This window comes from Penicilliopsis zonata, assembly GCF_001890105.1.
Source record: "Penicilliopsis zonata CBS 506.65 unplaced genomic scaffold ASPZOscaffold_1, whole genome shotgun sequence".
NCBI lineage: Eukaryota > Fungi > Ascomycota > Eurotiomycetes > Eurotiales > Aspergillaceae > Penicilliopsis > Penicilliopsis zonata.
Window position 1 is genome coordinate 2,096,351 of NW_019208911.1, and position 27,923 is coordinate 2,124,273.

Genomic DNA, 27,923 nt, shown 5'->3' on the forward strand with positions numbered 1-27,923 from the left:
TACTCCATGATGGTACAAGATGTACAAGATCCAAGAGAATAATATAATTATACATCTAACAAAATATCATATCCAACAGGTCAATGGCAATCCCAACACATGTATATATAGATATATGAAAAGGAGATGAAATAAAGATAAGTCACACGCCATTTAAATAAGCCCTCCATTTAAAGTAAACCCCCAACCCTATTCACATTACCACGCATTTCATCCGATTCCGTTTATTCCTCTCGTGGATAGTCTGTTCATTCCACGCCTCGATCCGTTGCCGCCATTCCTGGTTAGCCGCACTGGGCGGGAAAGTCGTGCTTGTAGGATCCGTCGACACTCGACGGCCCAGCGGCATGATTCGCGAGGCATCCTCTACTTGGCGGTTTGCTGGTGTCAGCGTCTGGACATCGTGCGCTGCTCGAGGGTAAGTATCCTGCGGTGAGCGGTCGGGTAGGCCGTCTGACGGCAGGACCGGGATGTGCAGGTTTGGCGAGGAGAAGGAAAAGGAATGATAGTTTCTCGCCGTGAGATTGGCTGGGTTGAGAGAAACGGCAAAGTCCCATTCGACGAGGTCGTTTACTGTCGGATAGTCTTCGGCTTGCTCGGATTCCGGGCCTATTGGTGGCGAATCCTCCGCTGGTCTAATCGAGCCGTCAGGACTCGATGGGGAGGAAGGGCGACTTTCTGCATCAGGTGCATTGAGGGTGGGAGATGGAATTGAAATCGACGGTTCGTTGTCTTGGCTAGGAAACGGTTGTGGCGGTTCAGTTGCATCTGTGTGCCTTGGTTCCGAGATATGCCTGGAAGGTAGAGACGCACTGGATGTTCTTCTCAGTCGATTACCGCGCCTTGGGCTCGTGATGGTATTTAACCTCTGGATAACGGTCTGAGATCGTGCCATAGCCCCCTGCGTCATTGTTTCTAGGCGCGTGGTATATGATCTTCGGAGATTACCACGTTGGGGTACAGGTTCCATTATCCTAGGAAGGAGCGACAGCTGGAGATGCTCAGGGAGCGGAACCTCAGGGTTGCGGCTATATGGCGGCGGCGGAGGGACCCAGTTGTCAGCGTCGCTTTCATGAGGCAGGTGGCGCTCGAAATGACTTGGATTGCGATACCGTGGGTTGTAGCGACCGCGGGTTGTGGCCGCAGCGGTAGCAGCACGGTGAAGTGTATCCTGCGACCGAGGTTGCGTATTGTCATACGGTAGGTCCGGGACATTGAGAGTATCGCCGGCATCTATGTCATTGGAAGCACCAGACAAGACCGAGTTGGCTCTGCGTAAAACCGACCTAGCTTTCGGCGAGTCCGGATTCACGGCACTGCGCGACACTCCAGCGACGGTGGCATTTCTTTCCAGCCAAGGCCGGCGGTTGAGCCGCTGGGACGCCGTGTCTCCACGCTGCAAGCGAGTTCTTCTCCTTTCCAGCTCGACCTCCGTGTCCATGCTCGGGCTGGGTTCCCGTAGTATCTTTGGTTCTGCCTCCCCAATCTCGATGCTCATCTCTGTCATCTCCCCATCCCGGGTAGTTCGGTCGAAATCTAATAGTAGTACCCTTCCACCGTCGATAGGAACGTCTTCTTCACCGAATGTTGGCGGACTGACACCTCCGGGAGCCGCAGCGATTAACCTCAGCGGTCTTCTTTGCTCACCATCATCGTGTGTGGAATGGTTGACCTGAACCCATCGGGCTGCAGTAATGCCTTCCATATCAGTGATCTCATGCCCACTGATGACAGTCTTTGGTTGACTAAGAATCAGCCGCAGATGTGGTGAGTTATCTTTTGGGCACACAATGGGAGAATGGGCATTCGTCGGGCTTGTAACTGATAGATCGGGCACTCCCACAACTGGGTTTCCGATAGGAGCAAGGTCCAGTCGATCTGGAACACCATACAACCACAGACCACGGCCTTGAAACCCCAATGCAAATAGCTCGCCTCGGGGATCAGTTGTAGGTACAGTGATCGGCAATGCTTCGAAATTATTGTCACTCGACGATAGAGGGGTTGCAAAGTAGGTACCACCGGTCTTGGCGTTATTGACATTCACTGCTTTAAATGCTGAAATGTTGGGATCATAGCCCAAGACCCAATTATCTTCTCTATCCGGGTGTGGAGGCAGCAGACAAGCATGGCTATAGCCATTAATGACGTCGGGGAACATGATCTGGGTGGTCCACATCCGGACCTCTAGTTCTTGAGGAGATTCGAGCCCTGACTCGGTCATGAATGGGGCAGTAATTGTCACAATACTGCGTTGTTGGTCCCCGGAGCAGGAACCAAGGAGCATGGACCCATCCGAGGAAAAGGACAGCGAATCCACGCCAGAGCACCGCACAGCTCTTCGTTCCGTTACCAGCGCCCCTTCGCCCAGAGCGTATACCTCTATACCGTCGTCAGACGCTAACGCAAGCACACTGCCAGTAGGGGAGAGGGCCAGCGTCCCTGGTACATCGTTGAGGGGTATCGTCTGTGTGTGTTTTGCGTCATCGTCCGTCAAATTGTAAATGTTCACTTGATGTTTAGAGGAAATAACTGCCACCAACGATCCATCGTCGAGGATTGCGGCTCCCAGTGGCCGCCGAACGGTCTGCAGCTCATGGGTTACCACGGCGGTATCGAGAGTCGTGTCGAGGACAACAATTCTTGAAGAGCTCAAGCACAAAAGTCGCCTGCCATTAGCCGAAAAAGCAAAGTGAAAGGCCTCTCCTTGCGGAAACGCGGTTGAGGAGCTCATGGAGGTTGAGATCAGCTTGAGCAAGGTTCTGCGCGGTCTGAGGAGTACATCGAACGCGTTTCGTCGGATCTCCTTCAAGAACTTGCGTTTCAAGGACGCTAGGTCATTGTATCCCACAGGAGCCGCGATTAGGTCGGTGGTGAGCGAAAAAGACGGGCATCGAGACAAGTGGTGCGCATAGAGCAGGGGCGACTCGGATGCCTGTCTCCATTCTCGGTTCAGTAGAGTCAGTGATGCGAAGGAGTTCGCATCAACGGCATAGAGGATGCTGTATGACTATGTTCAGTGCGTATTCTTTTGTGGATATACACAATGCTCCTTTTCTTTTTCTTTCCCTCCCCTCCCACCGAGGAGCCGGAACAAGCCCCCGCCCCCCGAGAGGGTACAAAGAGCATCATAGATGGATGAGGACTCACAGTTCAATAACTTTGCGAGGTAGCTGGTTGAATAGTGGCACATTGGTTGGATATTGGCTGTCCTCCACACTTGCATGCTGTTGCGCTGTGTGGTTATCAGTAGAGGCGCCCGCAGTGTTATTATCACTCCCTTCGGACACTGATCTGCGGTCTTCATCACCCCCATGCGTTGACGGTCCGTCTTTTGCCATCTTCATATAGCGAATGCGCCATGAAACCCCATTCTATGGATTATCCAAGCATAAATCACCACCTTCCAGCAGCTAGAAGGCCGTCTTCATCGGCTTGCGGTCGAAAAGACGACAGATCGCTGCTGCAGATTGAAGGAGCGAAGCTTGTGGCTGTGTCTCACCCCCGGATGTGACAATCGTCGCGCGTCCTGCCGTTACGAATCGAACGCCAAGGGAAGCAGAGACTGCACATCAGTCGACGTGTCATCAATGAGGCTGCCCACAGCCAGTTCCACAGACTCGATGCCCTGGCCGAGGTGATTCGACTGGCTCTTCATCTTGCTGCCTCTTGCTGCCTCGGAGAATATAAATAGAGCAAGACGCGATCGGTCGGGCGGTGTAAATCGGGGGCACGTGGTTGGTCTGTGTGGATGACTCAGCGTCCCCCACATTGGCCGCGATAAGAAAGAACCTTGAATGGAACGTCGACCTGATAACCACCGTTGAGGGCCAGACGGACGACCCTGACGACGCTCCCTCCCTCTAAGGGCCATGACAAGCAGTGGAGCCTATCTTGGAGGGTTTTCTGTGCTGTGGTTCCCTATTCGACCGTCTCCTGCCTCTTCGCGTGGGGGCTACGCACGTGTGCTTGGTTTTCCCCTCTTACTCTAGAGCCGACAGCTGACAGCCTGCGATTGGCCCAGGGCGAAGAGATCGAACTTCTCGACGCAATCCTGGGAAACAGGGGCATAAAATGGCGCCAGGGACTGTGCTGTCAGGGACCACAGCTGCAAAGGTTCCCTCACCTGGCTTTAGCGCTGGAGCGCGGCCATACCGATCCCATAAGGTCAGAGCCTGCGATTTGTGTAGGAAGCGCAAGTCGCGGTGCACGGTCGATATTCCTGGGAAGTCATGTGTGCTGTGTCGGGTTCAGGGCGCGGATTGCCACTATCAAGATGATAGCAATTTAGATGTCGCTCCCGAGGGTGGTGCGGATACCAAGAGATGGTCGGTGGCTGGTCAGAATCTAGAAGACACGGTGCTGGGAAGAAAAAGAAAGCACACCCCGGACCCGGCGTCGGCTTCTGACAAACGTGTTCATCCCTATCAGCCTCCAGAGATGCCTGGATTCCGTCGCTCCAACAGTACGGGCCAAATCCAAGAAGGTGAATCGAGACGCCAGCGGTTTGACGACGATCCGCAAAACAAATCGGTGCTGGTGGTGGGCCCTCTTGTTGCTGAAGATGCGCAGGTCATTGAGAAATTCATGCCTCCAGAACACTCAACCCAGTCCCCCGAACCCGATAGTCATCCATACAATGTCTATTCGAGTGATCCCAAGAAGCCCATTTTGTACACTACAGTCACCAGACGAAGGCAGGGCGTACGAAGGGGCATCCCTCCAGGGGAGAACCAGAAGGAAGTCCTTGAGCAGATCCTCGGACCCTTCAAGCACGACCTTGTGAGGCTGTACGTTTTCTCTCCTGACATAAAAAATCCGAATATCCAAATCTCTAATCTTTGCTCTGGTCTAGGTTCCTCGACAGGTTCAATATCGCGTTTCCGATTCTTGATGGCGAAGCATTCTGGGAGTCTTTCATCTCAGAAGATCCCACCGACCCTCCGGCGTCACTGCTCTGTCAAGTGTATTCGATGTCGCTCGTCTACTGGAAGCACACGCCTAAACTCGCCTGCCATCCAAAACCAGACGTTCGGTATGCAATAAATCAGACCGTAGCTGCTCTCCACGAAGACTTTTCGGCACCGGGTCTATCCACTATCAGCTGTGCGCTCATCGACCTAACCGGGCGCCCGATCTTCTCAATGACTGGGAACGCTATTAGCTGCGGGAGAACCGTATCCCTTGCCCATTGCCTCGGTCTCAATCGCGATCCCAGCAACTGGAAGCTGTCTCGGCTGGAAAAAAATCTCCGCATTCGCCTATGGTGGGGCGTTGTCATTCATGACCGTTGGTAAGGTCCAGGCCCAGTTCAGATAATGATTTCATTATTAATACTTTGAATAGGGGAAGTTTCGGACACGGCGTTCCTTCTCAAATTTCAAAAAATCAGTATGATGTACCAATTCCAACAATTGATGTACTTGTTCCTCCGGCCTTTCGTACGACAGAGCGTGTGAGAGCCGCCCAGTGCCATATTGCCCTATGTCGGCTCACTGAAATATTGGGTGAATTGCTCCCGTTAGTCTACGGACTACAGCATAAATTCACTTCGGACACTGTTAAAAAGGTCCGGCAAACCATCAGACAAATCAGAAATGATTTAGACATGTGGGAGGACTGTTTGCCAGACTGGTTCAAATCACCCACTGGCTCCTCAGAACAAATATGGGGCTCCAGCAGCAGTTTAAAGCTTTCATTCCTCGCAGTGAAAATGCTTGTCAGCAGGGTTGAATTAAATGTAGGTCCATATAAGCTTTACTTGATGACTATACAAGTGAAAGCGTTTTAGCTGACGGGGATACAGGAGGTTAATAACGCTGAAACTGATAATCCTGAAGCCCGTCGCTACTTCCAAACCGAATGTCGAAGATCGGCAGAAGACATAGTTCAGTTCATCTCATCATTACGGAAGGAAAACTTCCATGAGTTCTGGCTTCCCTGTGCGTTGCTCTCAGTATCAAAGAGCCTTTCGTGAATCATGATCTGACTTGTTTTTCTCTTCAGATAGCGCCTTCCACCTGACATCCACCGCTACTCTACTTGTCCGATGCGCCCTTGAGACAACCGATAGCGAGGTCGCCCAATCATGCATCGCACATGTTGAAAACCTGCGCTCCGTTCTCCGTCGTGTCCGAGATGAAGAGGACTGGGATGTTGCAGACATGTGTATAGACCACTGCGAACGGATCCTAAGCAGACTCCCTCGAGTGAACACCAATACTAACGAGGGCATGGTCGACGGCATAATGAATATGCCGCGCTTGGTAAATCCAGCTGCGATCTCACTACCCGAGACGCAAACAAACAACGATATCGTTGACGACATGATGTCCATCTCTGGAGCGTTCGGTACTATGGACGGCTTTCCGTTCGATATGACAGGCATATGGGATGTGTCTGTGTTCCAAGACGTCAATTTAACATGAGATGCCATGGCCAAATGCATTCACAACCAAGGTTTCTCCGAAGGAGTCTTACTACTAACAATATTTCAATGACTTTTAACTATCGTGTCCAGAACAAGTCTCCCTAGAAAAAGTGGAAACTGTTCATTGAAATACCCACACTAACGTGGCCCTCTTGTCATGGGGCTTGGGGATTTTAACATAAGGATAGGTTTCTCTAGGTCAATTCTGGAGTATCCAGTACATACCTACTCAACGCTGGTCTATGTATGATAGCTGATACAGGTTCAAGGCGGTAGACAGGGTGACGTCTGCAGACAACTCTCGATATAGATATATCCCTTGATGGATCTACTTGCTGAAATGAATTATCTTTGGTTTTGAGATGACCCTATACATTCAACTGAAGAGGCCTTATTTGTATATGTTGTATATGTGAATTATAAGAGTTGTGAGATTTCTTCTTTTCTTCATATATTGAAGCATGCCAGTGCCAGCTCCCATATCAAAAACCAATCTGTAGGCGCGCCCTGAGATGAAAAGGGTAAAAAAGAAAGCATTAAAAAACATGATATGGATTTTATACACACGGCAAAAAAAAACGAGGATAACAATCATACTGCTATGTTACAAACCGACCAGGCCCGATGCCAGTCCCGAAGAAGGGGAGAAAGAGAGAGAGAGAGAGAGAGAGATGTCAAGAAATCTATAGCGGGATCTCCGAGAAGGGCTCAAAAAAAAGCATGTGGATGTTATGTGGGTTTATTGCTTATCACCACTACCAAACATGCCGGTGAAGGAGCCCTTCATGCTCTTCATCTGCTCCTGTCTAGCCTTCTCCTCCTCGGCAGCCATCTCAGCCAGCCACTTCTCGCCATTCTCTTGGATCTCCTTCTCGATCAGCTCGTAGTTCTTCTGGCCGCGCTCACGGATCTGGTCCCAGAGCATCTTGCCCTCGGCCAAGCCCTCCGAAGCGCTCGGCTCACCCGTCACCGTCTGCGGCTTGACGCCCAGCGCCGAGGCCAGGCTTCCCAGGCCGCCGCGGCGGGGGCGCTTCTTCTTCTCCTCGGCGAGCTCATTCTCGAAGCGCTCGCGCATGAGCTTCTCACGCTTGGCAAACTCAACGGGGATCGAAGAGCCCTCGAATGACTGGATCACCGTGCGGACATCCTCCACACCCATACCGGCCATGTACTCCAGGAATGGGATCAGGGCTACCAGCGTCTTGTCCTTGGGGTCGCCGTTCCACTTGTCGAGGATGATGGCATTATCGGGTTGCAGGCGGGCATGTTCTTCCTTGGTGTCAATCAGGATCACCTTGGAAAGGTCACGGTTAAGGTACGACAGATCCTGATGAAGTCAGCATTTATCGCGTTGCCAGTTCAACCTCCAGCTCTGGGCATACCTTGATGTACTCTCCGTCCTTGTATCGGGTCGCCTCTCTGAACAATGGCCAGCGGATGATCCGGTAAGGGTCCAGCTTGCGGAGAACCTGGTCGGCCATCATACTGGGCACACTGGTAAACAGGACAAGCTCGTAGTACTGGTTGAGATAGCGGAGGAAATAGTCGACGCCGGGACGTTTAGCCACACGCCAGCCGTGCTCACGGCTCCATTCACTGTGCACCAGAAGATCCTCCAGACTCAGCACCAGGGTGTATGGTTGGCGGAGTTTCGGGTCCTCGTCGGGGAGCAGCTTGGGGAACGCTGGGTCCTTGTAGTAGCTGGTAAAATCGCCCAGACGGGCCTTGATACGGTTGTAGAAGAGGCCAAGTCCCCATCCCGACGGAGCATCCACTTTATGGGCGTTCTCTTCCTCCTCCGTATCCCAGTTGCGGCCCATGTAAACGGTTCCTCCAATCGCAGCCGTAAGCATGATGGCAGACATGACATTCGCCATCCGCGCTCTCCGGCGGTCGAGGGAAGACTCGTAGGCATCCTTGGGGTGGTCGCCACGCCCGCCGTCGCCCTCGTATTCTTCCCCACGAGACGGATCCTCTGTCAGGTTCAAGGGTCCGCTACGCTTTTTCGAGCGAGCATCCATCTCCGCAGCGAGGGTGGATGGAATGCCTTGTGTAAGATCTGGAAGTGGTTTCTGTGCGACCTTATCCGTCACCGTGGGGTCCGACTTGGGCTGAATCCGTGTGTCAGTAACATCGAGGGCCATCATGTAAATCCTAAACTCACAGCCTGAGGCGCGGTGTTGGTCTCGGGTTCGGCATTCGTCTCAAACTCGGGCTGCTCTGCCGAGTACTCTGGTTGTTGGGCACTAGGAGTCACCTTTGGCGCTTCGGGTTGGGATGGCTTGGGGGATGAAGGAAGCTTATAAGGAGCCTTCGGTTTGACGTTCTTCGCGTACAGACGCGAGTGCTGGATAGAGAGAGACGACGCCCGGACCGTCGAGGTCAGGACCCGGTGCCTCGCCAAAGGCAGAACAGTACGGCTCAGCATTATGGCTTTATCATTAAATGGTAAAATAGAAAAGGTCAGCATACATGCCCTGAAGAGCAGTCTTCTCGACAGACGTTGAGGCGGAGTCAACCAGCGGGTCTGATCTATGTCGCTGAAGCTCAAGCACGATAAAAGTTGGATGGCTACTACGGGTCGCCGAACAAACCATTTGCGCAGCCCGAGATTTCTTTAAAAGGCCTCCGCTTTTGTCCCTTTCTCCTTTTCTCTTTTTCTTTTCTCAATTATGAAAGTTGAAACCCAGTCGATAATTTGACCCATCACGCCTCTTTTCAATGCATGCCGGGTTGTATTAGCTGGGGAGACTGATGAGGAGCTTGTTCTCTTCGATTCCACTCCCAAGAGCCGCAGCTAAGGTCAACTGTGAAGCTGTAGCCCCGTTCGTGGGATACAATTTTTTTTTCCCCTCTAGCACTGTACCTGCCCCCTCGTTCTTCTGAACGGGTCATGCTGTGTTGACTGATGTTTCTGAGCCTCCAGTATGGAATAATGAATGAATCAATGTATGAATGATTTTTTAAAGCCAGAATTCTTCTCTTGCCTCTCCCACTTAGACGTTCGATAACTATGGCCTCTCTTGCGGCGGCCCTGCAACGGGTGGCCCTCGAAGACGAAGGCAAACTCGTGCAAATAAATGGCAAGGAGGAGTCTACGGTGCCAGGAGCAGCCGATGGAGTTAGAGAGACGGACAGAGAGGGAACGCAGAGTATTGTTATTCAAAAGACCAGACCGCCGTTCCGCTTCTTCGACCTCCCATCAGAAATTCGCGAACGTATCTACTCGGTCGTTCTCTTCACGCCACGCCGCAGCAGGGCACTGCGAAGTCATGGCAACGTCGGTGCCTCGTCGAAAAACAGCCCGCTGGCGCCCGCGTCACATCGGGTGGCACTGTTTCTAGCCTCGCGGCGCATCCACGACGAGGCGACGTACCTCTTCTACTCGACGCAAACGTTTCGTTTATTTCCCATCCAAGACTACTCGCGGCTGCCGACCATTCGGGCCCTCTCTCCGCTGTACCGGCCGTGCATACATACCGTAGAGTTGATCCTAGGCTCGAGTTGGACCGCGCCACCTCGGTCATGGACGGTGAACAAAAGCCTCGGGCTGCAGCATATGAAGTACGTGCGCACGCTCAAGGTTTTCATCCAGTGCGACCCGTCACATCCAGTATTCGAAGGCTTCCGCGTCTCCAAGGGGTTCTATACTGACTTTGCCGGCGAGTTGGTCCGGAAGATACTGCTGAACCTGCCGAGTCTGGTCCAGGTGGAATTTGATGGGTTTCCTTCCGTCCAGAGAAACGGTCCATTGATGCATCGTTTGATCTCCGAGGCTAAGACGGCGGGAAAGAAGATTCTTTGGGGTCCTGAGAGAGGGTGGACGGATTTCAATGAGGAAGAGCACACCAGTACTTTGACTGCTTCGGCTGCTACTGAGAAGCCACATAACCAGTTACAGAATGGTAGTACTTTATATCAGCTCCGTGGAATTGTTTAGATGGCGAGTGGCACATAGATCAGGAGATTGTGGATTTACGTTTGTTCCCATCTGTGGTGTCACCTCTGTGGTGGCTGCTTTTGTATAGATTTTGCTTCTATGGATACACTTTTCTTTTATTCTATTTGGTTTCTGCAATCTTTATGCAGAGATACGCGTGTGGGTATAAGTAGATTATATATATTATTAGGTCGAGTACTGTGTTTGCTTGTCTGCTCCTTACTCTTTTCACTCTTCATCTTCCGCTCCAGTTATATATTTTGCGTCCCACTAACGAACAACTACTCTCTTCAATACTACCAGGGTGTTCTTTTGCCTAACCCGAGTAGCCTTAACTGATAGTAGAAATCTTTCATAATTATAGACAATATACTTATTCAAAAGGGAGTGCAATGCTGCTGAGTGTAAAGCAACATTATTACTCACCCCCAGACTTGCAGAGTATCCATCCCATGGACGGTGCCCTGGAGTTTGTATCTATATGGCGAAAAGAACGAGAAGGACTTTTGAGAGTTTACTTGGAACTGCACTTGTGAATACCTCGAAACATCGTGGCTACTTTACCATGGAAGGGATCTGTCCTAGAAACACACTCATTTCATGTTATTTATGCATCAATCGTAGATTTCGCTGATCACGTCTCGTAGATCGAATCGAAGTTCGGGCCGTAATGACCTTCAAAATATCTTATTTGATCAAGGACACATAAGATACCGACTGACTAACTTGCTCAAGCTCGCTGGTCGTCGTTTTCTATAACTCATCATCCACTTCCATGCCAGCTCCGGGTTGGGATCCATTGGTTCCTGTTACGCGTGCTAACGAGGCCTCCTTATCGATCATCTGTCTCGAAACCGCCACAATGTTGTCTTCAATGAGTTGTTGGCTCACATCCTCGATGTCTGCAGTAGCAAGTCAGTTTCATACATAGCCAGATACATCCAGGTTGAGCGTCAAAGACTTACGTTTCTTCGGATCAACCTTGCCAACATATCTTGTCTTCAGCTGCTCCTTGGTCAACTCTGTTTCTTCCTTGACCCGTTTCTCATAGCCCTCGGCCAAGCCGACCAGCTGCTTCATCCTCTCAACGTTGTGCGATGCCTCCTCCCGGAAGTCATTCATCTGCAGGGCTTCCGTCCAGACATGCTTGTGCAGGTTCATGAGCATGTTTTCTTCCAGCCCAGTCTTGCGATAGTTGATTGCAATGCTGTAGTAGTGGCGATTGAGACCGTGGATCAATGCTTGAATAGAAGGCTTGTTCAGGTGGCCCAGATTGGATGTTGTCTGCCGGGGCTCCTGGCCCATGACAACAGTCTGTGGTTGGATGAGTCGGAAAGCGTCGATGACTACTTTGCCCTTGACCGACTGAATTGGGTCAACGACGACAGCAACAGCACGGGGTGTGAGCTGTTCGAACGACTGTTGGGTGTTGATATCCACAGACGACAGCCAGCATCCGAAACCGGGGTGAGAATGGTACCAACCAACGACGGTCTCTTGGCTAGATCGAAAACCCATCAGTATTGGTTACCCTTGAAACCTCTAGAGATTTGCCATGTACTCACCGTCCCGTCTGCCTGAGCATCTCCATCATCTTTGTCTGAAATACAGGGTCGACAGCCTCAACACTAACGCCGGTTCCGCTCTGAGGCATGGCAAAGACATCCACCACCCTGACTGTGTATTCATCCACGAAATCACCCAGCATAAGACCCATGACCTCCATAGGCACACCTGCGCGGCCGTGTTTTAACATCTTCAGTAAGGCAAGCGAAGAAATATGGACGGTTTCAGAGTTATCAATCAGGTTGGGAGTGTCCTAGTGGAAAGTCAAACGTCAGCATCTCTTCCTAGTCCCATATGAAATATGCATATCGAGAAATCGTAACCAGTCAAGAGAATGGTTACCGCCACATAAAGCACGAGTCGGAGGATGACCTACACCACCAGGGGCACCACCACCCATGCCCATGCCCTGGGCAGCCTGGAGCATTCGGTTGAGACGATCCATAGCTATTAGGGAGCTCTGAAAACTGTGAAGATATAGGCAGGGACGGAGAGAAGAGCAGCCTCCTAAATGGAAGCTTCACAGGTAATAGCTGAAACCAAGTATTCAAGCAGTGGGAGCACAAGGAAGACGGATTTATTGTGTTGCACAATCCGAATAGAAAGCAAATGAAATACTCAGGGGTGCTGCTGGGAGGTATGAGAATAGGCAGGTATGCTCTTCTCAGAAGCAGGAGATCGATCGAGTTGAGAGGGTAATCATGGCTATCCAAGCTAGGTCCTGCTTGACGAAGGCGGTGAGAGCACCTGGCCCGCGCCGCTGTTATCCATCCCCGTGTGCTCTCCTCCCCTCCGATCTTCTTTTGCTAGACAGGACTGCTGCTGGCCTCTTCTCGGCCTGCACTTGATTGTCTTCATCTGTTGTTGGTATCTGCTCGAGACCGAGAGACATGCTTTCTGCTTGTTGATCGCGGGTTCTGAGTGTATCGGTGTGAGTTTTCCTGGCTGCTCTCAATTGTCTCTCGAAACCTTCTGATAGAAGGCCCGCTGGGCAAACCAGCTTCTTTCGCCGCGGAAAAATAGCTGTACCAAGAATCGAAGGCCTTTCAGTCCTCAATTCAGTGCACAGTGGCATAGCCTGTCGTCAAAATGTCTACGTTGCCCCCGCTCGACGGGCTCAATCTCAATGGCGCCTCTGATCGCAATAAGAAGGTCGCTTACTTCTACGACTCGGATGTGGGCAACTATGCCTACGTTTCCGGTCATCCGATGAAACCTCATCGTATAAGGATGACACACAGTCTGGTCATGAACTATGGTCTGTACAAAAAAATGGAGATTTATGTAAGTCCTATTGCTTTGTCGCGCCTCTTAGCTCACTAACAGTCATTTCACCACAGCGCGCGAAGCCAGCCTCCAAGTACGAGATGACGCAATTCCATACAGATGAATACATCGATTTCCTCTCAAAGGTTACTCCTGACAATATGGACCAATTTTCGAAAGAGCAAAGCAAGTACAACGTCGGTGACGACTGCCCTGTTTTCGACGGCCTCTTTGAGTTCTGTGGCATCAGTGCTGGTGGAAGCATGGAGGGTGCAGCGCGCCTCAATAGGAACAAGTGTGATATTGCAGTCAACTGGGCTGGTGGCCTCCACCACGCGAAGAAAAGCGAAGCTAGTGGTTTCTGCTACGTGAATGGTTCGTAACCACCTACCCTTTCATGATGACTGCAGGTGGACTAATCTCTTGCCTCCCCCGTCTTCAGATATCGTTCTAGGTATCTTAGAGCTGCTGCGGTTCAAGCAGCGAGTCCTATATGTGGATATTGATGTTCACCACGGTGACGGAGTGGAGGAAGCATTCTATACTACGGACCGCGTTATGACCGTCTCCTTCCATAAGTATGGTGAATATTTCCCTGGAACCGGTGAACTCCGTGATATCGGTGTCGGACAGGGCAAATACTATGCTGTCAATTTTCCTCTCCGGGATGGGATCGATGATGTCTCCTACAAGAGTATCTTTGAGCCTGTCATCAAAAGTGTCATGGAATGGTACCGTCCCGAAGCTGTTGTCCTGCAGTGTGGAGGCGACAGTTTGTCAGGTGACCGACTGGGTTGCTTCAACCTGAGCATGCGTGGCCATGCCAATTGTGTTAAATTTGTCAAGTCCTTCAACCTCCCCACTATGATTCTCGGAGGCGGTGGCTATACAATGCGCAATGTTGCACGAACTTGGGCGTTCGAGACTGGTATACTTGTGGGCGACGGGCTTGGACCCGAACTTCCTTACAACGACTACTATGAGGTAAGACGCCTTTCTTGCAGGTGTCCTCTTATATACGTCTAACTTTCTTTAGTACTTCGGCCCTGACTACCAGCTTGATGTCCGTCCGTCGAATATGGACAATGCGAACACGAAGGATTATCTTGACAAAATTCGCACTCAGGTCGTTGAGAATTTGAAGCGTACTGCATTTGCACCGTCCGTTCAGATGACCGATGTGCCCCGAGAGCCGCTGGTGGAAGGCCTGGATGATGAAGCTGATGCAATTCTTGATGACCTCGACGAAGATGAGAACAAGGACAAGCGCTTCACGCAGCGACGATTTGACAAGTTTGTTGAGAAGCCCGGAGAGTTAAGCGACAGCGAAGATGAGCAAGAAAACGCTGCAAATGGCATCCGTCGCCAGCCCGGTGCCTTGAAGCGCAGGAACCAAGTGAATTATCGCAACCCCGAGGAGTCTGGCCTTGACAGCGGCCTCGCCACCCCTCGTGATGCCTCCTCGGTTGCCGATGATGAAATGGATATCACTGCTGACGTTAAAATGGGCGAACCACTAGAGCAAGATATTGAAGATCGCCGCTCTCAATCCGCTACTGAACTGGCCTCAAAGCCCAAAGAGACCCCCACTGCGGAGGAAGCGACAGGCCTGACGGTTGATGGACAGGACAAGATTCCTTCTGCTTCGGTGTCTGTACAACCTACCCCTGCCCCTCAAGATGACGATATTGCGATGGAAGACGCGGCCGCTGTGCCGCCCTCGGAGGTCGAGAAGGCTGGAGAATCCCCCAGCGCCGCACCGGAACAAGGAGAGACCTCCGAAGAAACATCCGTCCAGGGTCAAGCGGTTGAAAGACAACCGTCGCCGGCCAAGAGACAGACCCCTTCCAAGGAGACCACTGAGCCTGCAGAGACTACTGACGCGGAAGCGACCGTTGAGCGTTCAACAGAGGAGCCTGTCTCATTGATAAAAGAGGAAGAACCCTCCAAGGAAACTCATTCCGAGGAGGCTACAGAACCTCCCAAGAGCGAAGAACAGCTTCCTCACTGACTGCAGTGACCTCTGCTTCCTCTTTCGTGCAGGTCACTGGCGCAACGGCAGGTTTGGTGTTTCGGTCGGCAACTTCTTTGTATTATGCTACTACCCGAAGGTTCATGATTTTCTTTTTTTCTCTCTTACATTGCGTTTATACTTGAAGGTTAAATCAAAATATCATATTTCTGATTAGAGTAATTTTTCTTATAAGTTAGGTATACCATGAAGTAGTCGAACTTGGCTGAGCTTGGCGGAGTACGGAAAGGTAAAGTGTAATAACTAGATAACCGCTTAATCGCATCGATTGATCGAATGTATCCTTTTCTGCAGATCAGCTTTGTAAAACGACTCGGGTACACCCTTAAAAGAGGCCTGTACCACAAGTAGTAAACTCTTCAGCGGGAGAGATTCCATCCCGAATAGGGATAGCGCTAGGGCACACTGTCCAGCCCAGGGCGGATCTCACCCAGCCAATAGTAGCCATCTGCCAAGATTTTGCACACCACGAACACTAAGCGAGAGGGCAATTCGAAACCCGCATTCCCTTGGACGTCGTCGACCTTCTGAGCCCACCTCTTCGCCCTTTCCCAGTATCCGAGACCGTTCACGAGATACACAGCCAAAATGTCTAAGAGAGGGTGAGTCTACACACCAATGCGAACAATTGTTTTTTCTCGACGGGGATGCGTTTGCAATATTGGGAGGTTCTGTTGGGAGGGAGCGGGATACCAAAGAGAATCGGTCAACGAAAGAGAAGGATGAGGAGAATTGAGAGGCGAACAGATGGAGGCGATTAAAGGAAAACAGAGTGATGGAATTCCTTTGCTAACGTGATTTTTCTATATAGTCGTGGCGGTGCCGCCGGCAACAAGCTCAAGATGACTCTCGGTCTGCCTTGGTACGTTTTTTTCCTTCTTCTCTCTCGCTAGAACCCTCGGTGCAAAGAAACTTCGATACTTTATGAAAAAGTCAACCAAACCGATCGATATCTTTGTCAACGAAATCAATGCGATCTCGAAATGCGATGGGGAAAAAAAAGAAAAATGGACGAATTGGCTAACGGCCTTCTTTTTCGATCATATAGTGGCGCCGTGATGAACTGCTGCGATAACTCCGGTGCCCGCAACCTGTACATCATCTCCGTCAAGGGAATCGGTGCCCGCCTGAACCGTCTCCCCGCCGCCGGTGTCGGTGACATGGTTATGGCCACCGTCAAGAAGGGAAAGCCCGAGCTCCGTAAGAAGGTCATGCCCGCCGTTGTCGTCCGCCAGAGCAAGCCCTGGAGAAGAGCCGATGGTATCTACCTTTACTTCGAGGACAACGCTGGTGTTGTGAGTGGCCCTTGTCCTCCAGCAGGGATATATATATATATATATATATATGAATCATGCTGATATATTCTAGATTGTCAACGCCAAGGGTGAAATGAAGGGTTCCGCCATCACCGGCCCCGTCGGAAAGGAGGCCGCCGAGCTCTGGCCTGTAGGTCATCCCCTTGAATGATCCAAGTGTCTTCTCAGACCCAAAGCTAATCCGATGTACAGCGTATCGCTTCCAACTCCGGTGTTGTTATGTAAAAAGAATACAAAAAGCAGGGAGCAGGAACGGAACGAATACCAGGCGGGATACGGGTGCATAACGAAAGTTTTCCAGTTTTTTCTCTAAATCTAAATCTCTCTTAGCCGAAATATCCTTTCTATCTGGCGACCTTCGGAAATATTAAAAAATTTCAAAAATGCACACCTGAATCCTACACAGTGGTCCATAACCTTGATGATACTCCGGAGTTACTCGTTGGTGTCTGGCTCTTATCCTGTCAATTGAACTTGAACCGGTGGCTGGCTACGTAGACAACCAATCTAGATTGTTATGCTACAGACAATGTAGCTAGTATATCCAAGTGGTGATTATATTAATTAATATCTATTGCTCATGACTTGTCATGCCGTTTGTCTCCCTCCGCGGCTGCTCCTTTCTACCTACTAGAAAACTTACAGCCCATGCCGCCATCACCCCCAGAGTGAGGACTGCGCCGATATGAACAGCCCACCAGATATGCTGCACCCCGACAGGACACATGACGATCTCGTACCGCCACTCGCGCACAGCCGGGTCGGTATCAAACCAGACGGAGAGCAGGCCAGCGTTGCCGCCAAACTCCCCCATCATGGACCGAAGCGTCACTTCGCGGATAGACGGCGTGTTCGGCATATCCTGGTGGGAGGAAGCGGACGGGCCAAACCGTTTAGCAGCCCAGGACCACGACGGCTGATCACTGTCGGCATCGCCATCAGGGTTGTTTCCCGTCCGATTCACATAATGCACGACGTCACACCCTGTGTGGTCGTGGCCCGTTAGGATCAGACCGTTGCGCCCGCGGCCATGTCCGGGAACCTGCTCGTCACCACTCATGCCGAAGATGCCCTGCAGAACGCCGACGAAGCTGACATGGTCGCTGAGGTGGTTCTGTTCTTTCAGGCCGTCGGCTTTGAAGCGCGGGATGCCGTCCGGGCCGTCCTCGTCGTCGTGGTCGTGGAAAGTGAAAAGCGGTCCATCCGTACAGATCCCGTCGGCCTTGTGCAGGGGTAGATGTGTGAGCAACAGGGTGAAGGTCGTCCGGTCCTCGACCGGGTAGCTGCGGTGGGAGATCACATCGTTGAGGTAAGCGTATCCTTGGCCCTGGATGTCTTCCGAGAACGGGGGGGAATCGAGAGTCAACGAGTTGAGATTGATCAAGTGGATGGTGGGCGTAAGGGTAGTTGTCGAGCGAGTATCAGGATCAGCATCAGTATCGGTATCGTTGTTCTCGATTTCGTAAGAGAACCGCACGTCCCAGTCCGCACGGCCAAACGCTCGCTCGAAACGGTCGAGCCGCGCCTGGCTCACGTCCCCGGAGTACCCGATATCATGATTCCCCGCGACGTTGATGATCCTGTTCGACCATCCTGTATGGTCCACGTCCACACCGGCATGAGAGGTAATCTCATCGCTCACTCTGACCCCCCCGCGAAACACCCGGTTCCAGTATCGCCCACTGCGCCGGTCAAACTCCTCGTCCGTCACCCACTGACTGCCGATCAAATCGCCCAGAACGGTCACATGCGTCGGCTGCGTCCACCAGTGTAACGTGCGGTAGATGTGAGCGAGGTAGTGATCGTTACCCCACAGATCGATACGTTTGCGCGTCGCACCCAGCGAGCGAGGCAGGTCCTCCGTGACGAACAGGCGCAGCTCGTTAGAAATCGTAGAAAAGATGCTAGTTCCCTGGCGAAAGACATCTCTCTTCTTCTCCTTATCATCTTGTGTCTCAATAGACTCCCTGACTGTCGTCCACCGCGCTCCTAGACGCGGGAGGAGCTCATCCTCCGCGCTCGGCAGCGAGCTGTCGCCCTCCAACTGGGGATCCGCGAGGACTAGTAGTCTGAAAACAGCTGGCGCAGGATCATGGCCGCGACGCGAGGACGACGATTTCGGGACGGGAAACGCGCAGCCCTGGACCGCTGGGTAGAGGTAGAGGGAGATGAGGGACGCGATGGCGAGCGGGAGAAGCAGGACAAGGGCGCGGGCGAAGAGCGAGCGGATGGACATGTGGAATTACTCGAACATGAAGGGTATAAACCTAGAAGGAAAAAATAATAAAATACATCAAAATAATATACAACTATCAATCAGATGACAAGGAGCGACTTGGAGAAGGGAAAGCATTAAGTTAACTAGGAGACAGGACGGCACAAATAACAGTGGCCAAGGCGGAAAAGATTCCCCTGATAGACTACCAAATACAAGGGGGACAGAGTAATGACCACATAGTCAGTAGTTGTTATAAAGGATCTAAAATACTGATATTATTGTAGAACTAGCTCACAGAAGTATCCAAGTTATAGTTATTACAAAGTAAAACCCTAGAAATATATGGAAAAAACGATAAGAGAAAGAAAAGAAAAGAAAGGGGGGGGGGGGGAACAGTGTAAGATGTAAAAAACGAGGGGTATATCGTATTAAACGCCGTGGTGCTACATGATAGAGAGTAGGGGATCAGGTCAGGTCAATCATTGGGTCATGAAGACAGGAAGAAAAAAAGAGTTCTAGACACTTCAGGTAGACTCGGCGGGCGAGTCAGGGAGCAACGAGATGGGCCCTGTGTCGAGCGAGCCAAAGACGGGCGAGGAGATGAAATCGTCCTCAGCCGGTGACGATTTGTCCAGGTTGAGGCCCTGGATCATCAGGCCATGGTGGTCTTCGTCCTGGAGGGGGCTCTTGGTGCTGCTGCTGGAGGCGGCGGCGGCGGCGGCGGGCGGCTCCTGGCCGAGGGTCGTCATGAGCGCTGGGGGCCGCTGGTTCATCAACCGAGCCTGCTTGAGGCTGATGGTCTTTTGTTTGTTCGTCGTCTCGACGGGGAGGGTTAGGTCGCGCTCGATGGTTGCTTTCATCAGCGCCGCCATCCACAGGCGGCCCTGCTGCACGTTGTCGACCTGGAAGTAATGGATGGCGGGCTTGGTGAACTGCACCGTGCGTGACGACCCGCTCTTGGGGGGCACCAGCTTGAAAAAGAAGGGGGACTCGGCACCCAAGGCCTTGGTCTTGGATGAGGTGGAAGCCGCCGTGGGCGACGACGATGTGGCATCTGGGCTGCTCGCATTGGGTGGCGAGGTCGGGGACGAGGTCGCTCCCGTGAGCGTCGCGTGCAGCTGAATGATCGGGTCGTTATCCGCGCGCAGGACGCGATGTGCAGTGATATCGATCAGGCCGCGTTCCTCTGTGTCGTTCTCGGAATAGTAATAAGATAGCCGGCGGCCCCGGAGAACGAAGAGACGCGGCTTCCAGGTGGTCATGAGGTTCGAAGACCGCTTCTTCATCCACCCATAGTAGTCGCATCCCTCGATCTGTTCCTGTGGGGTCTTCTTCTCCAACCCCCGCGTGTAGGCGCTCGTGTCCTTCTTGGATTTGACCCCGCCTTTGACAGAGGTTCTCGGGCGTGGAAGAGCGGTCACACTGCTATCGGTAGTGGTGGCTTTATTTGAGCCATCGGTGCTGAGACGCTCGGAGCTCCTGAACGAGGTTCCAGAGGGGGTGGTCGATCCGGCCCGAGAGGAAGAAGGATCCTGGTCTTTGCTGGGCGAGGCGGGGGTCGCAGCGCTGTCGCTGTTGGTTGGGGTTCCCTTTCCGATCACGTCTGAAATATTCCGCAGACCGATGGTGCGTCGGAATCTCGGACCCGCGCCCTTGTTCACCTGCAACGGAGCCGTGGTGTTGGAGCGAGCAGGCATCTCTGGGTCCGTCTTCCCAACAAGGGGGGCAAGCGAGGCCAGAAAACTCAGGCCGCCGGAGCTCTTCTCCTCGGGGTTGGTGAATGTAGAGGACTGGGATGGCTGCTGACCTGACGATCGTTCGACAAGACGCGTGCTGAGGCTTCGGAACCGACCCTTGGGAGGAGCATCTTTGTGATAGATGGTGGCAGCGGCAGAGATGGGTTTCACCTGGTCTCGGATCGATTCGGCGCTGCCGATGCGCGAGTGGCGTAGGTTAGCGCGCCCCTGGTCATCCGTATAGCTGGGTTTTTGCGAGTGGCCTAGGCTTCCATTGGTACTGGTGCGCTTCTGCAGCAGCCGTCGGCTTCTCCGACTGTCGACCTCGGTACCTGAGAAATAGCCCCGGTCCAGTTCGTCGTACCGGTCACCAGCAGTCACGGCGGAATCTGCTGCCGCCCCGTTGGTCTCAGCAGCACCCCGAAAGATATGCTGAGGAAGCATGCCATCTGCCGTTGCCCCCGAAGAGGTTCCAGGACGAGGCGGCAGCCCCTGAGCACCGGCCGACATGGTCCAATTCCGATCAAACGACGGCTTCTTGCGATGGGTTGTCGATGGCGTATCCGTGAGCAAGGGGGATCGACCCGTAGCGTCAATAGAGGAATGGCGGCGGGAGTGGTTGATCTCCCGGATGGAGGCGGCTGACGGTCGCCGTAGTGAGTCCCGACCATAGGATGGAGTCTGCGGAGTCATCGGGGAGCTAGCGGCCGTGTTGTTGTTGCTACTGCTGCTGGTCATCGTCGAGCTGACGAGCCGAGGATGCTGGATCGAGATACTTGACGTCCGGTGTTGGTGGTAGCTTGACGGGGACTTCTCTGACAGGCTTGGGATCCGCGGGAATAGAGGACCGGTGTGACCGGCGCGGCTGGCTGCACGCTCGTCCGAAGGGAAGGCCGCGGCGCCCGGCAAGCCCGCAATCGATCCGCGCGGCGGCGGGGTCTTGAGCCCTTTGATCTCTTCCTGGAAGGCCTTGATGCGGTGCCAGGTTTTTAGCCTGCGGCCCATGACTCCAAAGTCGAACTCCTTCATGAAGATGAAATCCTGGTCCATGTCGAGGAGCACATCGCCGGTGATCTCCTGTTCCTCGAAGATGTCGCAGTGCTTGGGTTCGATGCCCCAGCTCCGCAGTTGTTTGGCGGTTTCGGCCTGACTCCAATTGCGGACCGTCTCTTCCGTCGGCTGATTTTCCTCTTCCTCCTCTGTCTCGTGGCCATTGATATAGGAGAGGCGGTGACTTATGTGGCTGCTGTACTCGCTGGCGGAATCATTGACCGGTTTCAGGTCCTGGGTAGCGATGCTGTGGCGAGGGGTGCTGAGGTTGGTGATATGTTCGTCGATGACGCTCAGCGTCTCGTTCATGACAGGGCTGTCCTCGCCGTTCATCTGGCTATCGATCGACTGTCTGATCGTCTGTTGGATATCGGCCGCCAGCGACTTGGCCGGCAGCGGCGAGGAGCTGGATCTCTGCGGCTGTTTCGGCGACGGCGTCGCTGCGGCGGGATTCGCCGTCGTGGCCGGGAGCTGCATATCAGAGGCGCTCACGTGGCGGGAGGCATGCGGTGTGCCATCTTCACTGATCGGCGACATGACAGGGGCGTCTCTGTCCGTGAGGCTCTCGGCGGCCTGCTCCTCCTCGTCTTCTTCTCGCGACTCGGGGCTAGACGAGACAAGCGGTTGGATCTGCTGCCGGACAGGGATCTTAGGAGTTACCGCAGTGTACACTAGATGGATACACGATCATCTGTCAGTCCATGTACGTTACAATTTGTTTTTTTTTTTTTTGTGAGCAAGCTCTTACCTCCCGGGAACAGCCCTGTCGCCCCCGTCTTGATGTCTTTTCCAAGATACCAGCCATCCCCAAACCCTTCATCCAGCTCTACCAGCTGAACCTTATCACCTCGACGAAGGGTCAGCTCGTCGGTGCCGCGGGCCTCAAAATCATCTGTAGAACCATTCGTGTCAAAGGCCGTTTTTTTTTCCCACAAAAATCCTACTATGAGAGACGAAACAGTAACTTACGGACAACCACCAAGAAATCACCCGGGCGCACACTTCGGGGCGGGGCCGTATTCGCCATTGTATGGATATGTGTCTTTCCCACGATCTTTTCCCCCTCCACGATGCAAAGCGCCAGGTCGAATCTCACAGTTCTTCCAGTCGGCGGACGGCGGAGATGATGCGCAACAGAAGCTCCTGTAGCCAGCGCCTTGCACTCAACATGGGCGCCTTTGCAGCCCTATCAGGGATAGAAAAAAAAAAAAAAAAAAAAAAAAAAAAAAAAACAGGAGGACCTGTGAGTGAAGGGCTAGACTGTGCGAATGGATTATTCCCCAGCGCCCAAGCACACACACGGTCACACACACACAATGCGGAACCAGTCGGCGGGGAGAGAAGGAGACGGAGGGGGGCAAAATGCGACGAAGAGCTTCTGGCCAGGAATCCGCTGCGGGGCCGTCGAGACCGGTCGGACAAGCAGAGAGAGAGAGAGAGGAAGAGAGAGGGAGGGAGGGAACTTGCCACTTGGTGAGCACACACGGAGACCGAATAGAAGGAGGGAGGAAGGAGGGAAAATCCCAATACTGACGATAACGAGATCCCCAAAGTCTCCTGGCCGATGCAGAGTCAAGCTTTAGGACCCTGTCAGGAAGTCCTGAGGCGGCTAGGCAACGGGGCGATCAGCAAGCTCCGACAGGACCCAAACGGTGCGCTCAGACGCAGTGGCAGGAGGTGGTCAAGACGTCGGGACAGGAGACGTCTTTGGGAGGTGGAGTTGGATGCCGAATCGATAGATCAAGGGCGTGCTGATGGAGGTTTGGAAGTCTCTCTCGCGTCGGTCGAGGAGGGGGGATTCTGAGCGTGTCTGCCCTGGGAGTGGCGCGGCAGAGCGTCACCGGCAGCTCAATCGCTGGAGAAATGGTCCGTGACGAGGCAAAAAAGAAGTAGCTGGCCAGGTAGTCTCCGAAAGTCAATCAACGCTGGGTCGACCACCGGTTGAGATCTGATGGGAGAAGCCTAAGGGGGAGAGGGGAGAGGCAGAGAGTGAGGCAACTGGCAAGATCTGGATAGTGTAGGTAGTAGCCAAGCGACTCCCAAAAGAGACCAGGGAGAAGACAGGGGAGGTATAACCACATGCATTATGGGATATTTATCTATTTATTTGACGATCACTGCTTAAACTCTAGGGGCTATTATTACCCTCGTTTTGCATCCAAGCTACGGCCTGTGTTCATCCTCACGCTGGACTCGTGCGGACAGCCGGTCTCGTACGTGTCGTTCCGCGTGCGGCGACAGCCACTGCCAGGCATTTGATCGCCGGGTGACAACACGACAAGAGGATGGGTTAAGGGCGATACAGCACAGTTCTCACGTTTCAGAGCGGGTGGAGAGAGATATCTGACGAATATATACGGGTTTTCTGCGCTGTCGAGCCCCTGTCGTGGGTACTTTTGCAGGAGTTGCCAGGTCTCAGGGCATCAAGACAGTTAATTGATCTATCACACTCTCGTCAATAAAATCATGATGTGTCTTTTGCTCTCTCTCTTCACGACCTTGTAACCACCGTATTCAGTCCAAAACTCGGCGAGAGCAGCAGCAGCAGCAGCAGCAGCAGCAGCAGCAGTAGCAGTAGTAGTAGAAGTGACTTACCAGGGAGTACTCGTACTTAATAGCATTGGACACCAATCGAGATCGTGATCGACAGAGCTGCTCCATCCTAACCTAATCTTGACCCTGATTCTCGAAATTGGCTCTCTCGTCGCAGCGGTGGAAACGACAGAGGCCTGCATTCGTCCTCGTCGTCATCCTTTTATCCCCATCTCCTGCCACCGCCGGCCGGGCGGGATTGGAGTGCGTCCTTTCTTTCACGGCGTTAAAACCTCGGTCGGAGGCCAATACAAGCGCCTGCCTCTGTGGCGTCAGAAGCGGTCAAAGGAGTTTTCTGGTAGACTGTGTCTCGGCTTTCTCAAAGCTTCTCTTTGTTGTCTCTTCTTGCTGACTTGTTAGCCTGCCCTGCTTCACCCTTACGTCCTGTGCTGCTGCTCCCTCCCACCGCGACCGCGATACCGACCCGACCATGCGTTCGCCTCACCATGACGTCTGCAGATCCTCGAATCCCTCCGGTCTCGAGTAATCTTCGTGTGGGACCGGCCTTTGAGACTGCAAACTCGACCGTCCAGCTGTTTCTAGGGGGGAGGCAGCCCTCGTGGATGCAGTCGTCTGGGGGCGTGCCTACCGACCCGACGCGGCTCGCGCTGGTGAACAATCCAAACACGACGACGAATCTTTCGCAGGACCCTCACCCTGCGAATCGTCAGAACGGCGAGTCTCTTCGAGCACTTGCCCCAATACCATCTACGCAGCCAAATGTGACCTCGGGAGAGACTAGAGGGGGAGGAGGAGGAGGAGGAGGAGGAGGAGGCTTGATCTCTCCTGTCGAAACGCCGCCGCAGCACAGTGCAACCGCAGGCTCACCCAACAATCCTCCTCCTATCTCTACCAATCCGATTCATCTGATTCATGCTCCTCCGTTACCCAATGATCAGGCTTTACCCTCGCCAGGCCCGAGCAGCGGCTCTCGCACCAGTCCGGCCGGGCTGCTTGACGGGGTGGACGATGCTGCAGCATGCACTCAGAATAACACCAACACCAACAACACCAACGCTTCCCTTCCTCCAGTGCAGTCTCAGCCAGCAGTGGCGTCAATGGTAATGCCGCCGGCAGTGCCGGTTAACGAGACGGCAAGTTCTGTCGGTTCGCTTGGTGTCAGGATGGATAAGAGCTTCTGGGCGGACTGCAGAGCCAAGCTGGGTGTTCTACGTGCCCAGGGGCCAGGATCCATGGAGTTGTCAGAGTCGGTGGAGCTGCCTCGCGTCCGGTTGCTGGAAGAGGCGTGTGAGGCGGAAGATCTGGTCTACGTCGTTCTCCACCAAGTGTTTTGCTTCTACACCTTTGCTCCTTCGCAGTGCTTCTCACTGCCGGGCATCGGCCCCAAGCAGGCCCAAGGCCTAGGTATATTCAAATTGCTGTTGCTCGATAATCGGTGCCTCACGGGGGATTTCCTGAAGTGGTGTATCTCTTTTCCCTATCCTCTGCCGCTTCTGCAGCAGCTACACCCGGAACCGTACGCAACCGTCATGCAGACCGTCTCGACCATCTTCGCCATGATGGCCGAACGATGGGGCCCCTACGACCAGTTGGTCAAGCGGCGGGGATACCCGCCCATTGTGGAAGAGCTGGCCGTCAGTTTCCAGATGTCGTCTCTCGTGCTCATGTCGATCGTGTTCCGAGCCAAGTGTCGCGTGGTATACGGCCGAGGTTACGAATCCCTCGCAGCACGCCTGCGCAATCTGTTTGATCACGACTGGCGCGCCTATATTTCTTCTCTCAATAAAGGGGCCGACGCACAACCGCCCAGGGACTATGATTCTCTCATCCGCACGTATCTTGCCATGTCCCGAGAACTGCCGCCGTCGAGCATCCCCCGACAGCTTCCTCAGCAGTCACCTCAACAAGTGATGCCTATCTCTCTACCAGACCTTCAAACGACGAACATTATTCGGCCTGTGCAACCGGCAGCTCAGACTCCGATCGTGGCCCAGGCACAGTCTCCGGCAACCGCCGTTTCTACCTCGTCTGCTCGGCCCTCGCCTATTGCATTTCCACCCCAAGGCGCTCCTCGTCCCTTGCAACACCCAATCCCCGTGGCCTTTAATCAGCTCCAGTCTCCCCAAACCCACAATAGTCCCACCGTTCGAGCCGAAGTTCCGCAGGTCACGGCTCGGGTGTCCTTGAGTTCCCCGGCCGCCGCCCCGAGGGCAAGGCCACGCGGACGCGGGCGTCCATCTCTTCGTGGCGGCCATCAACCCATTCGGGCTGACGTTGCCGTCCAGAATTCCACGCGGGAATCAAGAACGAGTGCGGCCCCTAGAAGAGGCACACGAAGAGGTAGGGGACAGGCCCCGCCAGTTGCGATCGTCCCTCACACACCTACCTCCTCCCAGCCGCAACAAGCAAGGAACCATCCTCCATTACACCCCCCCCTCCTCCCTCAGCCTGGCTTCGTCCAACACAACCCTCCGCGTAGTTCACTTCATGCGGGGCTGCACCAGGCCCACCTCCGAGACCCGCTATGCAAGTTGGTCCAACGGGGCCCGACTGGCGATGAGGAGACGGGACTTTTCCAGTATGTGCGGGGATTCGCAGTACCACCCTGCCATCTCGGACAGGAGGCGTGTTCTTTTGAGTGGACCGTTTCCGTCTCGAGCGAAGAGCGGATGCGGTTTCCCAACTATCTGCCGAACGAAGGAGGTCATCGGCCAGTGCGGCTTCTACTAGAAGGATGCCTACTCTACCGGCTGCGGTGCATCAAGGTGTCGCCTGCGATGATCCAGTTCGATCACCTTGCTTGGAGTGTCGCCGAAACTACTTGGCCCAGTGCCATCTACGTCTTCATCAACGGGGTCGAGCACTATGTGCGGCGCAAAGTCCACAACGGTAAGGACCTTGCACTGGACATCACGGACGGCCTGCGCCAAGGGATGAACCAGGTCTCGATTCACCTTCTGCGGAGTCCCGCTGAGCAGCAGGACGTGTTCTACGCTGCCGGAGTGGAGGTGTTGGACGTCGCCAGCCTGGCCTTCGTGAAGCAGCTGGTGCGCACCATCCCGGCTGCACAGTCTTGCGAGGAGATCCGGAGGCGCCTCTCATCCAGCGTTACCGATGGTGACGACGACCTAGCCGTCGTCAACGATCATCTCAGCATCGACCTGCTGGACCCCTTCATGGCTCGGATCTTCAATGTCCCCGCGCGCGGCAGCGCTTGCACGCATCGCGAATGCTTCGATCTCGACACCTACCTTATGACTCGAATGTCGAAATCCGGCAAGGATGGGTTAAAGGAAAACTGGAAATGTCCCATCTGCAACCTGGACGCCCGCCCGCAGAACCTGATCATCGACGGCTTCCTGGCCGCCGTGCACGCTGAGCTACAGCGTACCAACCGCCTAGGCGAGGCCAAGGCCATCAAAATCAAGGCCGACGGGTCTTGGGAGTTGCAGCAGCCACGGCAACTTTCATCAGAACATCCGGCTTCTTCTTCCTCTTCTTCCTCTTCTTCTTCCGCCGGCGCGAAACGCAAACGCATGGCTTCCCCGACGACATATAAAACAGAGAGCTCCTCCACCAACAATTCTACAAGAGGGAACTCTTTGGAAACAGCGGTGATCATTGAATTAGAATGATGGCTGCAATCATTCCATAAACATCCTTTCTACTTCTTGCCCGTTACATTTCTTCCCAGCGTCTTTCATCCAGGTACTTGATGTACCCCCTCTGTTTTTTGCACATGATACCCACACCAGGCAATTTACTCCTTTGCAACCTCTTGACGGCTGGTTCTAGTGTTAGAGCTTTCTGTGTATG

General features: G+C 53.4%; 9 protein-coding genes across 9 annotated transcripts; 5 read left to right on the top strand and 4 right to left on the bottom strand.

Annotated features, from left to right (window-relative positions):
- Positions 1 to 193: 193 nt before the first annotated feature.
- On the bottom strand, positions 194 to 3,341 carry ASPZODRAFT_55482 (hypothetical protein; the record flags this gene model as incomplete). The annotated part of the gene is made up of 3 exons (XM_022728546.1): positions 194 to 674; positions 747 to 3,002; positions 3,151 to 3,341. 3 exons carry the CDS (start codon positions 3,339 to 3,341, stop codon positions 194 to 196), a joined length of 2,928 nt encoding a protein of 975 aa, XP_022585775.1.
- A 733-nt stretch (positions 3,342 to 4,074) lies between these two features.
- Positions 4,075 to 6,428, top strand: ASPZODRAFT_138373 (hypothetical protein; the record flags this gene model as incomplete). Its single annotated transcript, XM_022724446.1, has 5 exons — positions 4,075 to 4,790; positions 4,856 to 5,293; positions 5,347 to 5,740; positions 5,807 to 5,942; positions 6,007 to 6,428. 5 exons carry the CDS (start codon positions 4,075 to 4,077, stop codon positions 6,426 to 6,428), a joined length of 2,106 nt encoding a protein of 701 aa, XP_022585776.1.
- A 282-nt stretch (positions 6,429 to 6,710) lies between these two features.
- On the bottom strand, positions 6,711 to 8,858 carry ASPZODRAFT_87432 (hypothetical protein; the record flags this gene model as incomplete). The annotated part of the gene is made up of 3 exons (XM_022730301.1): positions 6,711 to 7,757; positions 7,813 to 8,541; positions 8,595 to 8,858. 3 exons carry the CDS (start codon positions 8,856 to 8,858, stop codon positions 7,170 to 7,172), a joined length of 1,581 nt encoding a protein of 526 aa, XP_022585777.1. The 3' UTR covers positions 6,711 to 7,169.
- A 299-nt stretch (positions 8,859 to 9,157) lies between these two features.
- Positions 9,158 to 10,652, top strand: ASPZODRAFT_127311 (hypothetical protein). Its single transcript, XM_022721713.1, has one exon. It carries the CDS (start codon positions 9,444 to 9,446, stop codon positions 10,368 to 10,370), a length of 927 nt encoding a protein of 308 aa, XP_022585778.1. The 5' UTR covers positions 9,158 to 9,443; the 3' UTR covers positions 10,371 to 10,652.
- A 242-nt stretch (positions 10,653 to 10,894) lies between these two features.
- Positions 10,895 to 12,607, bottom strand: ASPZODRAFT_127312 (hypothetical protein). The gene is made up of 4 exons (XM_022721714.1): positions 12,313 to 12,607; positions 11,936 to 12,189; positions 11,336 to 11,871; positions 10,895 to 11,272 (listed from the first exon to the last, which is right to left on the bottom strand). Exons 1-4 carry the CDS (start codon positions 12,379 to 12,381, stop codon positions 11,124 to 11,126), a joined length of 1,008 nt encoding a protein of 335 aa, XP_022585779.1. The 5' UTR covers positions 12,382 to 12,607; the 3' UTR covers positions 10,895 to 11,123.
- Positions 12,608 to 12,747: 140 nt separating this feature from the next.
- Positions 12,748 to 15,340, top strand: ASPZODRAFT_127314 (hypothetical protein). The gene is made up of 5 exons (XM_022721715.1): positions 12,748 to 12,867; positions 12,937 to 13,220; positions 13,277 to 13,577; positions 13,645 to 14,186; positions 14,239 to 15,340. Exons 2-5 carry the CDS (start codon positions 13,026 to 13,028, stop codon positions 15,211 to 15,213), a joined length of 2,013 nt encoding a protein of 670 aa, XP_022585780.1. The 5' UTR covers positions 12,748 to 12,867; positions 12,937 to 13,025; the 3' UTR covers positions 15,214 to 15,340.
- Positions 15,341 to 16,047: 707 nt separating this feature from the next.
- ASPZODRAFT_127316 (hypothetical protein) lies at positions 16,048 to 16,828 on the top strand. The gene is made up of 4 exons (XM_022721717.1): positions 16,048 to 16,096; positions 16,283 to 16,529; positions 16,603 to 16,680; positions 16,743 to 16,828. Exons 1-4 carry the CDS (start codon positions 16,077 to 16,079, stop codon positions 16,773 to 16,775), a joined length of 378 nt encoding a protein of 125 aa, XP_022585781.1. The 5' UTR covers positions 16,048 to 16,076; the 3' UTR covers positions 16,776 to 16,828.
- A 212-nt stretch (positions 16,829 to 17,040) lies between these two features.
- Positions 17,041 to 22,581, bottom strand: ASPZODRAFT_148582 (hypothetical protein; the record flags this gene model as incomplete). Its single annotated transcript, XM_022725393.1, has 5 exons — positions 17,041 to 17,070; positions 17,182 to 18,619; positions 19,303 to 22,225; positions 22,303 to 22,446; positions 22,524 to 22,581. The coding sequence occupies 5 exons, from the start codon at positions 22,579 to 22,581 to the stop codon at positions 17,041 to 17,043; spliced, it is 4,593 nt and encodes a 1,530-aa protein (XP_022585782.1).
- A 3,958-nt stretch (positions 22,582 to 26,539) lies between these two features.
- On the top strand, positions 26,540 to 27,742 carry ASPZODRAFT_56918 (hypothetical protein; the record flags this gene model as incomplete). Its single annotated transcript, XM_022728643.1, has 1 exon — positions 26,540 to 27,742. A coding segment is annotated over one exon (1,203 nt), but the record flags the coding sequence as incomplete, so codon positions are not given.
- Positions 27,743 to 27,923: the final 181 nt, after the last annotated feature.

Bases quoted from the DNA above. Each gene is read 5' to 3' on its own strand.
- ASPZODRAFT_127311 (XM_022721713.1), top strand. From the start codon at position 9,444: ATGGCCTCTCTTGCGGCGGCCCTGCAACGGGTGGCCCTCGAAGACGAA.
- ASPZODRAFT_127312 (XM_022721714.1), bottom strand. From the start codon at position 12,381: ATGGATCGTCTCAACCGAATGCTCCAGGCTGCCCAGGGCATGGGCATG. The intron at 12,190-12,312 runs GTAGGTCATCCT...ACTTTCCACTAG, and splicing joins GTGGTGGTGCCCCTGGTGGT to GACACTCCCAACCTGATTGA. The intron at 11,872-11,935 runs GTGAGTACATGG...TTTTCGATCTAG, and splicing joins ATGCTCAGGCAGACGGGACG to CCAAGAGACCGTCGTTGGTT.
- ASPZODRAFT_127314 (XM_022721715.1), top strand. From the start codon at position 13,026: ATGTCTACGTTGCCCCCGCTCGACGGGCTCAATCTCAATGGCGCCTCT. The intron at 13,578-13,644 runs GTTCGTAACCAC...CCCCGTCTTCAG, and splicing joins TGGTTTCTGCTACGTGAATG to ATATCGTTCTAGGTATCTTA. The intron at 14,187-14,238 runs GTAAGACGCCTT...AACTTTCTTTAG, and splicing joins CTTACAACGACTACTATGAG to TACTTCGGCCCTGACTACCA.
- ASPZODRAFT_127316 (XM_022721717.1), top strand. From the start codon at position 16,077: ATGACTCTCGGTCTGCCTTG. The intron at 16,097-16,282 runs GTACGTTTTTTT...TCGATCATATAG, and splicing joins ATGACTCTCGGTCTGCCTTG to TGGCGCCGTGATGAACTGCT. The intron at 16,681-16,742 runs GTAGGTCATCCC...TCCGATGTACAG, and splicing joins AGGCCGCCGAGCTCTGGCCT to CGTATCGCTTCCAACTCCGG.